Raw genomic sequence first — 17,416 nt, 5'->3', positions numbered from 1 at the left:
CTTTATTCCTCATGGTTAAAAGTACTCTGGTTGTTAATTATGCTGAATTGCATGGACACACATATCATGATCTGCCCTATTGGAAGAAGTATTGTTAAAGGGTCATTTTCCACTTGGAACTTCCCACTGTCAGTAGTAGCTCTAACAAATTATTTCTTGGTAAAAGCACAGAATCCTCCATAAAATTACATCACCCATTTCTCCAGGTGGCCTGACTGTGGCCTGGTTTATAGGCCTAGGAATATATCAGATTACCACCTAAATCTGGTCCTTTGTCTGTAATGACAGTGAGTGAACAGCTGCCCGACCTTTTGCATCTAATCTCTAGTTCTGTCATTTTCCTTCTAGCTTTCCTAAGGCCAGTTCTAAAATTATATGATCATAGTTATGATGCAACTTGTAATCATTTATTGCATTTCCTTTATTTAAAAACCTTTATAAGAAAATGAGGTAGGGTATTTGAGGAAGAAGTTCAAGTTGAAAAGATTTGGTTAAATTAGCAAGAGTCAAATTATGTTTACTCCTGCATAGGTTAAATCATAAAACAAAATTCATAATGGATGTTTAATTTCAAGTATGGTAACCTGTTAAAAGGAAAAAGATACCTGGAAATTTTATAAGGTCGTTATTCTGATTGGTTTACTTCTTAAATTAGAATAACTCAAGTAGAACATTTTCTATAAGTTTTGTAGTTTTCTTTTTTCACATGCTATTTTCCTTACCATATTTCCATGTTGAAAAATAGTGATTTGTTTTGGGTGGGGGAATAAATATTAGATTCTTAGTCTTTAATACTAAACTAGTCTATCCAAAGTTATTAGTAGTATTTCAAAATTTTAAAAATGTTACATTTCTAAGTGTTAGTCTAACCAAAAACTGAGAAAAATGATTCTAATTCATGGATTTTAATAGACCATCCTCCTCTGTGCCAGGGTAACCTATAATTTAGAGATACCTGTTTAAGCTACGCTCTGGCATGTATGCCAATTTTGAACAGAACATTTCGTTATTCTTTCTAACTTCTAGTACTTATTATGAAAATCATGCACATGAAATACTTATTTATATAAATGTCTTTAATCAAGGCAGCATAAATATTAGAAATTTTAACCACACCTCCATCTTTTCTCTATGTAATATTCGTATGTCATAATTTAGGTAAATTGTAGCAGTTTTTTCTTGCTGGAAAACAACGGCATACCTTTGATAGTGAACGCACATACACATTTAATTACAACACATAAAGATCACAGTCAACTGATTCCATTTGGCTTTTGACTAAATGAGATTTTCAATTTAAGGTCATGCATCAAACTGTTATATACATTAGTGCAGATTTTCCTTCCCATTTGGTGACCAGAATGAACATATTTTCAATCACTTCTTAAATCTAAATATATTATTTTCATCATTTTAAATTCTTTATGAAGCCAAAAACATAGTCATCATGAAATATTTTAAAAGAAAGGGGAATTGATTACCCCTAAAGGTAAAGTACACCATCTATAACCTATACTGACAATTTTGCAGACATGTATGTGCTGCTTTGGTGAGTGAAAAATATGTCTTTTCCATAGTCCTTTTAAAACTGATTTATAGGAAGTCCAAAGCACTAATAGTTTGCATTTAGTAACACTTAATTTTTGCTAAAGCAATCATCTTTGCTGTAGCAGATTTCTACATTGGTAGAATAAAATGTTGAATAAAAATACTTCACTATATAGCAGAAGGGCCTAGATTGTAATACATGTAATATAAAAATAATTTTAACTTATATCAAGTTTTTAAAGATCAATCTGCATGAAATTTTAAAGAATTATAGGGCATTTAATTCTTATGGCAAATCTCACATTTCATGTAAATAAAACAAAAAGGTATCAGATTAGTAGAAATAAAATATCTAGTATGTAAAGACTGATTATAAAATATAGCATGTGTCTAATACATGCAAAATTTCAAAGTAAGAATCAAAATTAAGTTATAGTTTTTCTCCTTTATTCTTCTTAGTATCAAATAAACTGTGCTGGATACACTGTGATTTTCTAGAGGCGCCATGAAAGTGTGTGCTATTGTCTCTTCAGTGACTCCTTTACTAGCTTAGTGCCTGTCCTGTGTTAAAAGTAAACTTCTTGAAGACATTGAATATTTAAACTGTCATCACTTACTAATAACTCCTTAATATTCAGCATACACTAAAAGATTTAAGGGCTATGGGATGATGAGTATTTAATCTGTACTGAATATAGTATTTTTAAGATAATGAAAGTACAGTCTTAATTAAGAAACAAAGTTATTTAAGTGCTTTAACTGTGGCACTAATTCCCATCTCACCACATGTTCCAGGGCCCCTTCCAATGTCAGCACAATCATCCACATCCTCTACCTTCCGGAACACGCCAAAGGGGAGAACGTCCAGTTTCAGTGGAAGCAGGAAAACCTTCGTGTGGGTGAAGTGTATGAAGCCTGCTGGGCCTTGGATAACATCCTGGTCATCAACTCAGCTCACAGACAAGTCGTTTTAGAAGATAGTCTCGACCCCGTAGACACGGGCAACTGGCTTTTCTTCCCAGGAGCTACCGTTAAGGTTTGATCGCCCTTTTGTTCCTTCTGCTCTTCTCCAAAACCTAAAGCTCAATAAGCCAATTTGCACAAAGATAACGGTTCTTACCAAACCTTCTAGTAAAGCAGTGGTTCTCAACCTTCCTAATGCCGCGACCCATTAATACAGTTCCTCATGTTGTGGTGACCCCCAACCATAAAATTATTTTCGTTGCTACTTCATAACTGTAATTTTGCTACTGTTATGAATCGTCATGTAAATATCTGATAGGCAGGATGTATTTTCATTGTTACAAATTGAACATAATTAAAGCATAGTGATTAATCACAAAAACAATATGTGATTATATATGTGTTTTCCGATGGTCTTAGGCAACCCCTGTGAAAGGGTCGTTCGACCCCCAAAGGGGTCACGACCCACAGGTTGAGAACCGCTGTAGTAAAGGGCTAGGCAATGTTGTTTTTATGTTACCTCCTCTTCTAAGGGTAGAAAATCTTTGTTACAAAAACATTTGTCCATCTATTTAATAAGGTTTCTTTTAAATATATTTTTATTGATTTCAGAGAGGAAGAAAGAGGGAGAGAGAGATAGAAACATCAATGATAATAGAGAATCATTGATCAGCTGCCTCCTACACACTCCACACTGGTGATTGAGCCTGCAACCTGGGCATGTGCCCTGACCAGGAATTGAACCTTGACCTCCTGGTTCATAGGTTGGCACTCAACCACAGAGCCACGCCACCGGGCATTTAACAAGTGTTTTTGAGACCACTGTGCCATGTACTGGACTGAACCTAGAGAGTAAAAACACAAAAAGGCAGGTATGTTTCTTCCCTCCAGGTGGTTGTCACTTTTCTCTTTTCTCCGCCTGGAAATTGCACAGCATCCACAAGGGCCCAGCTCAAATGTCTGTCCATGTGAAGTTTTGTATAGTTGATGTTTCCCTCCTCTCTGTGTTGGTATAACCATTAGGCTGAACAAAGAAGACTTGGGGTGGGGCCAGGCTATAGAAAACAGATCTATTCTTTTTCCCAAGTGACCATTCAAATTCATCTCTGCCTTCTTTGCATGAAAACTAAAGCAGGTCCTAAGACAGCTGATAGACCAACACACATCATCCAATCACCTTAGTCTCCTACAGTATTGGTTTAAAAACAAATAGGACCAGTTTACTGTAGGAATCCAAACCTCAAGTTTCATCCATAGTTCCTCCCTCCTCTAGCCTAGGTCTATTGCAGTGGGTGGAGATGGAGGCAGTGGTCATGTCCTTCTCTTTCCTTACCACCCACCACAAGTTTCAGCCTCTGAGCCCTCCAGGGCTGGGCCTGATGGAAGGAGAAAAGAAAAGATGCAGCTATTGTTGTAAGCGAAAAGTATTAATCCCTCATCCTGATAAATGATCAAAGCTGGTTCTCTCTTGAACCTACCCCACTCCTCTCCAAAGCTGGGGATGCCCCCCATGCATCTCTCTGGGACCTCTGGCTAATGACTGCAACCTCTTTCTGCTGAGGGCTTCTTGCTCCTCTACAAAGTAGTTCAGGGGCAGGACCTTAGACAAAATAGGTCGTCTCTTGTGTGCACAGGCCCAAGCCTAGTCTGTGGTAAGCAGTCACCTTGGACCCGTCAGTGGGAGGAGAGTAGTTACTTATATGTGCAGCCTTCTTCTGCCTGGCACTAGTCCGAGACCACACAGCAGGCCCTCTAGGTGGTACCCCTAAAATCCTGTACACCAGGTTTGAGAAGAGGAGAGGGTACCCTCCTCCCTGACATGGGCATGGATGGGACTCACAGCTCACTGACAACCCTCTCTAGAGAAATCGTCTCTCTGTTGTCCAGCTTCCTACTCACATCATCTGCAAGCTTGGGTACCTTCAATGTGAGTGATAAGTGAGCCCATTTACCACCTCTTTTGTCAGGTCCTTATGTTCAGTCCATCAGCTCACTTTGGAATGTGGAGGAGTTGCCACCTGTTTTCTTGGAGCCTCAACCAAAACCAATGCAAAATTAATTCCATTTCAACATTTTGTTACACTGGACATATACCTCTATGGGAGCATTTACAACATTGCTTTATTTTCATTTATGTTTCTCCCTGTTTAGAATGTTAGTTTCTTAAGCTCGGTGACTATTCCAACCATTTTTCAATCCCTGGTGTGTGGCACATGCTAGATTATTAGGTGTTAATTGACTTGGATGAGAAGCTGGAAAAAAATAACAAGATCTAGTTTATAGGGAAAGAAAATGAATTTCACATTAAGTGATGACTTGAAGTTAGCTGAAAATATTGTGAGTGGGACTGGATATAGCACAGTGTTAAGGAAATTGGCTTAACTGTGTGGGATCATATCTTGGCCTCACCATTTATTAGCCATGCGGTCTTGGACAAGTTAGTTAACCTCACAGTTCTTCACTGTTCTCACCTATAACAGGACTAAAAATAGGATGCACTTCATGTCATGATAATTAAATTTAAAAATACTCAAACCTCAGAGGGAAGGTAGGGGAGGGTAGGGGTAAAGAGGAGAGATCAACCAAAGGACTTGTATGCATGCATATAAGCATAACCAATGAACACAGACACCAGGAGGGTTAGGGCATGGGCAGGAGGGGGGGCAATGGGAAGATAAGGACACATATGTAATACCTTAATCAATAAATAAAAAAATACATGTAAAACCTTTAGGATAGTGCCTGGCATGTAGAAAGGACTTAATAAATATACATCCTCTTCATTGAAAACTTTAAGAACAAATAAGTTTCACGAGGAAGTAAACACAGAGGAAAATTAGTAGAAGGCAAAGGATTGAGCTGACAGTACCAGTTATGAGGAGGGGGAAAGGAACGCGATAGAAAAAATAAAGACTTCACAAAGTAGTCATCCTTATATGCCATTAAAGTAATATCAAAATGAATGCACTAAATTGATTACATCGGACACAAGTATTGTCCACACTTGTAACCTTTGGCAATCAAAATAAGTAATTTTCAGTGGATTTAAGTTTCAATGTCATGGTTATAATTTGAATTATTAATGGTACATTTTGTTATTAACAGCAAGTGATACTGTTTATAAAATAAGAGAATAGAGAGTAGTAAGTATGTAAACTGTCCAGCTGATGAATTTGAACATAATGTTTGAGAGAGTCAGGTCAAATAAGAAAGAAACAAATGAGTCACTGGCATTCATCATACATATTTCTCCTTGCCTCCTTTAGAATTCTTCTTTATTCAGTTTTTGGGGAATATTTAACCCATTTCATATGAGCCTGTCCTTGTTTATCTCAAGTAGGGCAAAATGATATAAGACCAAATAGAGTAATTAACTTAGGATTTTATGTGATCTGGGGAATTGCAATTATAGGTCACCACTTTAAATCTGCCCTGGGTTGGTAGAAAGCTATTACCATCTGTTGGCTCTTTAGTAATTAATATGAAATAGATGTATAACAGGACCAGTTTCTTACACTGAACCTGGCCTTAGATTTGTTGTGCTTTTTTATTTGGAAGGACTGTAAGAGGTTACAGAATTGATATGTTTTTCCTGTACAGCCATCTGTGTTTCTCCTCCATTCTCCTTACAAGTTCATGGCCTTGCCTGACTCATCTTCCAATGTTTTCTCAGAGAACTTGCCCATGTGGAAGAAAAGGCACATAATATTCTTATGCTTCTAATTACCATCATGATATTTTATTTCCCACAAATCCCTAGGCAGCCCTTTGTTCATGACCAAGTAGGTGGTGCTCTAACTGCCAATAAATACAGTGCTGCAAGTCATAAAACTCCCCGAGCACCGCCCTCATTAGCAACCAGAGTAAGCAGATCGTGGGCTTAGCAAGGCAAGGAGCCTGCAACTCTCTCAATATTGAGTCCCATGTCTTAATTATTGGTTGTGATGATTTCGCCTTCTTTTACAGAATATTTCTTTTTTAACTTTTGTATATGATTTCTGCCAATTCATTTGTAGTCATGAGAATAGCTACTGCTACCATAGCTGCCATTCTGTACTTTACATTCCTGTGACTATTCTATAACTACCAATTTTTACTTTTTAAAAAAAAAAATTATTGATTGGTTTTGGAGAGTGAGAGAGGGAGGGTGAGAGAGAAAGAGAGAAACATCGATTTGTTGTTCCATTTATTTATGCATTCATTGGTTGCTTCTTGTATGTGCCCTGGCCCGGGATTAAACCTATAACCTTGGCATATTGGGACAACACTCTAACTAACTGAGCTACTCAGCCAGGACTGAATATATATTTAATCCCTTCACTTTTTTCACCCATCCCCCGAAAACCCCTCCCATCTAGCAACCATCAAAATGTTCTATTTGTGAGTCTGTTTCTGTTCTACTTGTTTGTTTTGTTTTTTAAGAGTCAATTGTTGATAGGTATGTATTTATTGCCATTTTATTGTTCATATATTTCCTCCTCCTCCTCCACATCCTCTTCCTCCTCCTCCTCCTCCTTCTTCTTCTTCTTCTAGAAGTCCCTTTAGCATTTCACGTAATACTGGTTTGTAGTGATGAACTCCTTTAGCCTTTTCTTGCCTGGGAAACCCTTTATATGTCCTTCAATTCTAAATGATAGCTTTGCTGGGTAGAGTAATCTTATCACTGGGGTGTACTCCTGAAACTAATATTGTATGCCAATTGTAATTTAAAAATTAAAAATTATTTATGTCAATAAAAAGAAAAAGGAAAAAAAGAATTTAGTGAAGAAAGGTGTTCCAATTCGGTGTCCTAGGAAAAAAGATGAAGTGGGAAAATGATGACTCTCAGGGCAACTTCTGGTGCTCCAACTCAGTGATGGTGGTCTTGGTTTTGTCATCAGAGGATGACAAAAGGAAATGAAGTGATATTCGGGGGGGGGGGGGGGGGACCTTCCATTTAATCATATAGTATCAAGAATCAGTGTTTCATCTTGGGTAGGATTCTCATATCCAGGGAAGATACTTACAGTAGTATGGATAGTGGATGATAATAAATGATAATATTAATCATGGCGGTAAATGATAATAATAATGAAACAGTATAAATGTAGTAATGATGGCATTTCATGAGTGCTTGCAGGTTCCAACACTATGAGAAAGACCCTATCATCCAAGTTTTCTGTCCATAGCAGATGAGCATTGAGTATCTGTAAAGACCCTAAATGTTTAGTGCTTACTTTTCCTTAGTCACTCTGGAAACATCTGGACAAGTCCATCAAATCATCTCTTTCCAACTCCTCAGACACACCCTGCAATCTGAGACTATCCTTAAATTTAAGTTTAAAAAAACCCACTAAATGTAAGTTTTTGAAGGTTTAGCTTGGAACTGCTGCAGCTGCCTACTTTCCATGACTCACATCAAAGAGAAGAGCTGCAAAAATCAGTGAGGTACTCAGAAGGAACCCAGGGACAAATGGCAAGGAAAGAGCTGTGAGCAGGTTTCAGTTTGTGGGGTATTTTCTTCATACTTCAATCCATCCAACTCCCCATGAAGCAGCGTTTCCAAATGGATCACTATGCCATGGAGGTGGATATTGGTCAAGCAGCTGCTTCATTTTTTTGTATATTTGTTCACTCTCATCTTTAGTTGTAGTCAAGATCTGTATTTTGCAAGCATGAATGATCTATGGCTCCTTGATATCTGTATGTGTGTGTCTGTTAGGGAGAGGGGGGTGCTTTGCTCACTCACCATTAATAAATGTTGATATCTGCTCAGCTACCCTGGATACTCTCAGCTTGCAAAGGCATAAATCACTGGCTTCTGTCAACTCTGGAATTGACCCACAGATTAAATGCAGATCGCTATGAGATAGGTGCTGTTATTTGTATTTTTTATTTTAAGGAATCTTTCCACTCTGATGGCTGTGCCTGCACCTGCTAATCTTCTTCTGTTTATTATCCTACTTCATAGTGTTATTAGCAAGGGATTCCAGATTACTTCTTCTACACATTTATGGGAACTTGTATTGAGAGGTAAATCAGTGCTGACTGTCAGAGTCTGCTATAAAGGTTTGTCCTTTATAATAGGCTATGATTTGACCGCAAGTATTCAAAAGAAGTTCCCTTAAAAAGTAATTTATTAAATTTTGCACATTTATGCCAAGGACTTGGAGTAACTAAGCATACAGAATTTAGACAGGTCATATCTTAACCTTCTCTCTACTACTACTTTCAGTTAAATAGATTGCTTCCTCTCTCCTCCATTAATTATTGATAAATATCCAATAATGACAAATTTCCTAGTTTAACAAACATCAAAGGTCCTGATGAAGACAGGAGCTATTAGGTAAATCAACAGTTCATTAGGGGAAGCATTAAGTCAGAACAGGAGAGTTTATTAGTTTTCTTATAGCTCTTATACATTATGCATTTGCCAAATTCATTGTCCCAGGGGACACTAGGCAAATCTCCAGTCCTATATAAGAATTGAAGCTTTCATTCTGGGTATCTGCTGCCACCTGTCTAATACTATTGTCACAAATTGTTGAAACATTAATGGAGAATAAAAATCATTACATCCAAATTATGAAAATATGTAAATTAACTTGCCTGAAAATCTTAAGTCTTAATGCAAGGTGAGGCTAATGAAAAAAAATCTAAGACAAACAGTGAAAGGAATGATCACACTCAAAGCAGAATTCATTTTTTAAACGTGCTTTTTGGGAATATAAACCCCTGGCAGAGCAATACCTGCCTACTATAATGCGCAGAAATTGAGCACCCCAGAAAATGGTCTCAACAATTCATTTAATGATTTTCTTTTTTAGAATGTAAGGACAAACAGGAGGAAATCAGATATGCTTTCCAAAAATGTGATTTGCAAATCATTGTACTGGAAACTGGTCTGTAACTTGAGGGACTGGAGTCCTGGCTTTCTAATGAGGATAAACCCGAGCTCAGTAAGACTTGTAGCTCGTTCATGTTCCCATGTCTTTTTCCATTAAGAATCGGAATGTTAACTATGATTTTCTGGCCAGATTCCAGCTTGGTTAATTGCATGCTGTCTACCTAAATTCCCTTTGCTTGGGATGTTCTTCACTTTGGATTGCATTGCTGTTATTGTCATGTTTCCCCCAAGAGCTGGGTACATGATGTTGTAGAATGAGCCAGAATATAATTTGTTAAGCTAATAAGAGTACTTTGGGGATGAAGGGTTAAATGTACGTAGTGTGCTTTTCACAATTCCCCTCAATGCAGCCTATTTGTACAGTAATTAATGTGGAATAGCATTAGTGAAACATGGAATTGAGCCAAATCACTATGATGAGAGTGGCAGTAAGCACAGAAACAAATAATTTTGATAAATTCCATTGAAAATAACTATTCAAATAAGTCCCCAGAGCCTCTCTGCCTAATGTACCCATTTTTTGTTTGTTTTTGGTCTGAAGCTGACACCATTAATCACTAAGTTAATACAATAATTGGTAAGTGAAATTTATTTTATTCTATATGAACTTCACAAATGAACATAGTAAGTCCCTGGCCAGTGTGGCTCAGTTGGTTGTCATCCCATGCAGGGAGAGTTTGATTCCCAGCCAGGGCACATGCGTAGGTTGCGGTCTTGATCCCCAGTAGGTGGCGTGCAAGAGGCAGCCAATAGATGTTCTCTCTCTCATCAATATTTCTTTCTCCTCCTCTCTTCTCTCTCTAAGATCAGTAAAACATATTTTTAAAACAATAGTAATATTTTTCCATCAGCTTTGCACCTAGACAGCATAGTGACACTCATTAACGTAAGGTTTGTTAAATGAATGAATAAAGATGGAGCAAAAAAAAAGGAGGGAAATAACATTTACTGATTTCCTAAGATTCACCAATCTTTAGTAGGCATGTTACTTACAATATCTCATCTAACCATCATAATTACCCCCATTTCACAGATGGAAAAGTAGGCTCAGAGAGGCCAAGTAGCTTCCCCAAGATCAAACAGCTTTCCTTTTCATAGCCAAGTATATTTACGATAAAGCCAGGCCTTCATTCCTCAGTATTTGCAGCCTTCCATGTTGTAGTTGGTATCCTTGGCCTTAATTTGAGGAGGCAAGTCTGAAAACCTCAGACACTGAAAGTCAAGTCGATCCCCATCAACAAGGTGAACAACTGCCTATGGAATTTTACATTGTTATTCTTCCTCTCATTACTCCAATTCAAAACTGTCACTATTGCCATTTGAGAGTTGTCGTAACTATTGCCAAGTAATTATACACTTGTCACAAAATATACCATAAATTGAATCTTTATGAATCTTAGCATAAAGTGGTTCAAATGTGAATGCTTAATGAATCCAGAAAATAATGAGGAAAAAAACACTCTTTAAGCTCCCTAAAATTCACTCTCCACGGGTGCATCTATTGTGTTGACTAGAGAAAATGTACTTCAGCCCTCCTGCCCTTGGACTATGTTCATAGCCAAGTTTTCAGTTTTTTTTAACTGGCATTAAATTTCCTAAGAATTGTGCAAAAAATGACAAATTCATTTTGCCTCATGAAAGAAATTGTTCTCTTCTTCCTACTTTGATTTTTAAAATAATATGAAAGTCTGCACTTTTAAAGGCCATTGAACAAAGATATAGGAGATATGTATTTCTATATGATAAAGCTATAGCATAATGCAAGGTGAAAGACAATGATATGTAGGCTGTAAGTCAGTCACTTTCCAATCACACACCTCACTTTAATCCAGAAACTCTTACAACAATATATGAGTTTATTTCCAGTCACATAGTGGCTAATTTATGGCTCTGCCAACAATGCCATTTTAATTAATTTTATTCATCTTATTTCTCTTTTCTCTGCTCCTCATATCTCATCTGTTTGCATTGCCTAGATTTTAATTAAAAAAAAAAAACCCTCTCCTCTCTAAGGAGCAATCTGAAGTGGCAAAAAATAATCACTTAAAATATTACAGTCATTAAAAAATTGGCTGTGGTGGAAGCCATGCATTTTCAATTTTCCTACAAATGATGTTTTAGCTTCCTTTTAAAGTGCACTTTGTATCTGAATTGTCTGCCACCAGCCAGCTTGGCTATCAAAAACGGTCTTCCAGCTGGGTGGGCTGAGTGACAACTCCTTAATGGAGGAAATGGATGGCTCTCTGCTCATGTGGAGGGAAGGCATACCAGGCAGATTTCATTCCATCTGCCACCAGCTCTCTGCAAACTGGCATTGCCCAAATGCCCAACGTACTCATTTCAACAAAAAGGATATATAGTAAAAAAAAATAAATTGCTAGGCTACAGATGCTTGAAAGAATCATCAGGGCCATTAGACCCCGGGGAGATAATATTAAGAGGTGCCTTAGTGTTCATCTTTGATAGAAACCTAATTAAGCTATGGTTGGAGGTGATTGCAAGTACTTTTACAAGCACAGAGGTGAAGCCATTAACATTTTCAGCAGAGTATTGGGAACAACCTTAGAAAAATGCTATCCTGAATTGCGGCCAAGGACTTGTTACATTGAGGAATTTGCACTGATGTTTCCTGTTGATGCTTTTCTGAATGGCAAATTCTTGTCACTTGGTTACACTGTGTTCTGCTTTTCAAGTAAAGGAAACCCATATAACAGCAAAGTAGGAAAATATTTTTGATTGACAAATACAAGCAAAGAAAGACTATGTTTAAGGGATTTTGTTAAATAGAGCCATTCATTAAAAATTTAAGTGTACATTTAAACAATTTTAAAGGAAAATTTGTATGTGCCCTGACCTAGGATCAAACCCACAATATTGGCATATTGGGACAACACTCTAACTAACTGAGCTACCTTGCCAGGGCCTTTTTAAATTTTCTTTTCATTTAAGGGATTTTTAATAATTGCATATCTGCAGTACTTAAAAGTATCAAGTGCATGCCATTGATCAATGCAAAAGTAATGCAACAAAGTCAAAATAATTGTAATTAATGTATGTTAGGAGGGCTAGATATAGAAAGATATATTTGGAGCCTATCTACAAAATTTATACTTTCATATTACCCAGAATAAATTCCAGTTAGTTACCTGATATATACTCACCACAATCAAAATGTATGACTCAGGACATCACATGCTATTTATAATCATTTTCTCAAGAAAACCTGATAGATGTTTTTACTATACTCAAAATAAAATATCCTGACTTCCAAAATAATGTTGTTTTTAACATAGCAAGAGTTCATTTAACTGTCTTTTAAAGTTGTTTAGATTTTAATTGTTATTTCATATAAATGACACGAGTTTGAATAGATGCTGAACAAAAACAGCTGGCTATTAAAATCACTGAGAGCAATTTTCTGGAATTCTTTTCATAGTGTCGATGCACATTTTGTTTGGATTTTAACATAGTGCATTGATGTTATACAATGCATCTGTAAGAGAAGTGGCAACAGACATCTTGCATTATTAAGTTTTCCTGTCTCGGAAGAATGTTTGGTAATCTGCCAGAATTTGAAGGGCTTTTACATTTCTAATTGATGGTCTATCTGCACTAAAAGTGAATGAGTATGTGCAGTGCCTGCCATATTGTATTGTGGGAAATATTCTTTTATATTTTACTGAAGGTTTTAAGTTGATCTTAAGAATTTTAATGACTATTCTAATGAGAAACACAATAAAAAATAGATTTAATTCCTGGCTGGTATGGCTCAGTGGTTGAGCATCCATCCACAAACCAAGAGGTCACCGATTTGATTCCCAGTCAGGGCACATGCCCAGGTTGCAGGCTCAATCCCCAGTAGAGGATGTGCAGAAGGCAGCCAATCGATGTTTCTGTCTCATTGATGTTTCTATCTCTTTATCCCTTTCCCTTCCTCTCTCTCTAACATCAATAAAAAATAGATTTAAATAGCCTTCAATTTTACTATCAACTACTGCTAAGAGTTTGGAATATAATGTCTTATTTTTCGAAAATGCACATATTCAGAAATAAAATAATTTTATTACAACACTTAAGAGTTTTAAAAAAGCATTTCCATATACATTATTTGTGCTTCTAACATCATCTCTAGAAAATATATATTATTGGTCTTATTCTACAGCTTAAGAAACAGGACAAAAGGAATTAAATGACTTGTACAAAACCATGTCGCCATTAAGCAGAGAAATGTGTGGGAACATGCCTTCTGACTCCAATCCTCAAATTCTGATGCATAGTACTGAGTTTCCATTTCTTGTCATCTTCATTATTTTTGGTTTCCAGTTCTTTGTTTTCTTCAGGTCTTTGTGGCCTTCATTCCTTTAGGTGCTAAATCAATTGAGGTAAATTATAGGAGAAAGTTCCAACAACCCCTACCTAATCAAGCAGGCCATGGAGTCCCATTCAGATGCAGAGATGCAATATCAAACAAGCAGAAGCCAGGGACTGCATCTCAATCCAAATGCATTCAGGTATAAATTCTCAGTTTGGAGAGCATCTGGGAAACCAGACCATTTCTAAGACATTGAGCCATCTGTGACCAATCCTAAAATAGAATTAGCAAGAAACTCTAGACCGACCAGCATGGCTCAGCGGACCTATGAACCAGGAGGTCACAGTTTGATTCCCGGTCAGGGCACATGCCCAGGTTGTGGGGCTTGATACCAGGTGGGGGGCATGCAGGAGGCAGCCAATCAGTGATTCTCATCATTAATGTTTCTATCTTTCTCACTCTCTGAAATCAATAAAAAATATATTTAAAAAAAACAAACAAACAAGAAACTCTAACTTGCCTTGTAATTATCTTAGGAATCCTCAGAAATGAGAACCCAGAACTGGCCTCGACCCTTTGCAAAATTCTTAAGTATAGGGCCTATACTTAATCAGCTTCTCAGGTGGCCCATTCCTGCTCAAATGTTTGAAGAATTCACCAGTTTTACAGACTATCCCCTATTTTGAAGTCCTTATATTAGCCTGCTGGCTCATATTACCCTTACTCCAAACTCGGAAAACATTGGGTTCTACTCAGAAAGGCTGAGGCAGAAATCATCTCTGATCTCCTCAGTGTGGTGGGGAGCAGAGCAAGCCAAGCCATCTGTGTGGGTTCAGTTCATCTGCAGGCCCTGCCACCCAGGAAATGGCAGCCTGTCTTGCTGTGAGATGGAGAAGGCTGAGCCACCTCCTTCTGAAAGGCCGCTGTTTACTTCGGGTGTGTCACACCCTTTCTTTGATTATGTGGCACTGAACTAACTAAGACTATGAAAAAGAGAATATTCAAAAAGCAATACCTCTCTCCTTCCACACCCAAAGGACACTGGATCTACTTGGGAGGGACAACAAAGCTAACTGTGACTCTTCCCTTAAACTTGACGGATGGGATTAGGGCATTCACCTCACTGGCATAAACCACTGCCCTGTTTGTCTTCATTTAGATTCCGTCTTGAGTATTGTCCTTTTACTACAAATTGGTATTAACAGTTTCTTCCCTAGAGGAATCATAAAACTACAAAAACTAAACCATTTTATCCTCCAGGGAAATTTGCCAAAGACAGATCATACTAACGTTTTAGACTCTAATAGTATGAAAATTGGTTATTACTCAAAATGAGGGTTACATTTCTTTCAGGTTGCTTTCTTCATACTTGATATGATAAGTATTACTTGTATTTCCTATGCTGGCACTATTGCAGTTATAGTGATAAAAGTATATATTTAATAGAGAATTTTCAATAATTGTACAATTACAAGTGGTCTACTAAACTACCAAATGTTTTGTAACAGCAAAATAACTACCATAAAGATCATTTAAATATGCTTTTAGTTTCCCAAAACATTAAGACATTTTAATGTTGTGAAACAAGTTTAACAGCATGCTATCTAATTTTATAATGACTTCATCTTTTACATAAAATTTCAATCTCAACATGTTAATAATATAAATTTGGAGGAGTAGTGAAACATAATTACGTATAACACAGTCTTAAAATAATAAACAGTTCTGCCCTGGCCAAGTGGTTCAGTTGGTTGGAGTGTCTACCAAAAATGTTGCAGGTTTGATTTCTGGTTGGGACACATGTCTAGGCTGTGGGTTCAATTCCCAGTCAAGGCGCAACCGATCAGTGTTTCTCTCTCTCTCTTTCTCCCCATTCCTCTCTCTCCAAAATCAATAAAAGCATATCCCGGGTGAGGATTTTATATATATAGGAAACCAAAATTGAAAAATTAAATTGATGTTTAGCCAGAAATGACCAAAGTTTTATGTTAAGCGAGTTATTGTTTTTATTACACAAATACATCCTTTAAAATTGTAATATAAATTATTCCATTGTCACATGTATAAGATTTCATGTCTGTCATTTCCTTGGTTAATGACAGTGTATTGCTTGCATTGATATCAGAGTTCTTATATTACTTCCAGATAACATAGGCGACAGTTGTTCCAGTTTCCAGAATGTGAAGATAACTGTGAAACTTAAAGCTCAGTGGATTTATTATTAAGAAAGTAATCTGTGTTATTCCACTTAGCATTTATTGTCTTTATAGGATGCACAGTAGTAGAGGATACTTCGGCTTTCATAGCTTGACAGTTTCTATTTACTATTAAATAAAACTGAATCCTAGTTTTGATCAATGTGTGTGGGTTAAAGATTGTATGCAATGATCTCAGTTTAGCATCTATGAATAACCTGTATTCATTGTGTTGTGAAAAAGATTCTCTGACAGGAGATACATGTCACACACAACAGTATATCTAAGATAAGATCCAATGGATATGCCTTAATATCTCAGTGCTATGAGGTGATTTCCCCAAGATCATATGCTTTTTGACTCTTTTGAATTTTTTTTTTTAATCTTTATTGTTCAGATTATTACATTTGTTCCTCTTTTTTCCCCCCATAACTCCCCTCCTTCCAGCTCCCACCCCACCCTCCACCCTCACTCCCCACCCACTGAGTTCATCCATAGGTGCATGATTTTTGTCCAGTCACTTCCCGCATCTCCCACACCCCTTTTCCCCCAAGAATAGTCAGTCCATTCCCTTTCTATGTCCCTGATTCATTATAGTCACCAGTTCATTCTGTACATCAGGTTATTTATTCACTTGAGTCTTAGATTCACCTGTTGATAGATGCATATTTGTTGTTCATAATTTGTATCTTTACCTTTTTCTTCTTCTTCCTCTTCTTAAAGGATACCTTTCAGCATTTCATATAATACTGGTTTGGCGGTGATGAACTCCTTTAGTTTTTCCTTATCTGTGAAGCTCTTTATCTGACCTTCAATTCTGAATGATAGCTTTGCTGGATAAAGTAATCTTGGTTGTAGGTTCTTGGTATTCAGCACTTTGAATATTTCTTGCCATTCCCTTCTGGCCTGCAAAGTTTCTGTTGAGAAATCAGCTGACAGTCGTATGGGTATTCCCTTGTAGGTAATTGAGCCTCTTTCTCTTGCTGCTTTTAAGATTTTCTCTTTGTCTTTTGCTCTTGGCATTTTAATGATGATGTGTCTTGGTGTGGTCCTCTTTGGATTCCTTTTGTTTGGGGTTCTCTGCGCTTCTTGGACCTGTAAGTCCATTTCTTTCTCCAGGTGGGGGAAGTTTTCTGCCATTATTTCTTGAAATAGGTTTTCAATATCTTGCTGTCTCTCATCTTCTGGCACTCCAATGACTCTGATATTAGACTGCTTAAAGCTGTCCCAGAGGCTCCTTACACTATCTTCACACTTTCGGATTCTTTTTTCATTTTGCTTTTCCAATTGGGTGTTTTTTGTCGAATCTTTGGTTTGATTCTTGAGCTCCTCTGGTCTGCTATTGGGTATAATATTCTTTATTTCAGTCCGTGTATGCTTAGTTTCTAATTTCTTTATCGTAGCATCGAGGGTCTCATTAGTTTTCGTGAGGCTCTGCACAAATTTATGGCAAGCCCTCAAAATTGCGATTCTTAGCTCCATATCCTCCATTTCTGTCATGTTTTTTTGTCT

At 37.1% G+C, this 17,416-nt stretch overlaps 1 protein-coding gene across 2 annotated transcripts in view; it reads left to right on the top strand.

Moving 5' to 3' along the window:
- Nucleotides 1-17,416, top strand: part of RELN (reelin) — a 423,783-nt gene that overhangs the window by 226,120 nt on the left and 180,247 nt on the right. For both annotated transcript variants that reach the window (XM_070424598.1, XM_070424599.1), the window contains exon 10: nucleotides 2,344-2,584. In XM_070424598.1, the coding sequence (XP_070280699.1) occupies nucleotides 2,344-2,584 (241 nt within the window). The remainder of the gene's footprint in view (nucleotides 1-2,343; nucleotides 2,585-17,416) is intronic.

Source organism: Myotis yumanensis, unplaced genomic scaffold (assembly GCF_028538775.1).
Source record: "Myotis yumanensis isolate MYYU_CA2020_CCGP unplaced genomic scaffold, mMyoYum1.0.hap1 SCAF_9, whole genome shotgun sequence".
Taxonomy (NCBI): domain Eukaryota; kingdom Metazoa; phylum Chordata; class Mammalia; order Chiroptera; family Vespertilionidae; genus Myotis; species Myotis yumanensis.
Note: the sequence above shows the minus strand (reverse complement) of the source record. Positions and strands in the feature narration are given on the sequence as shown.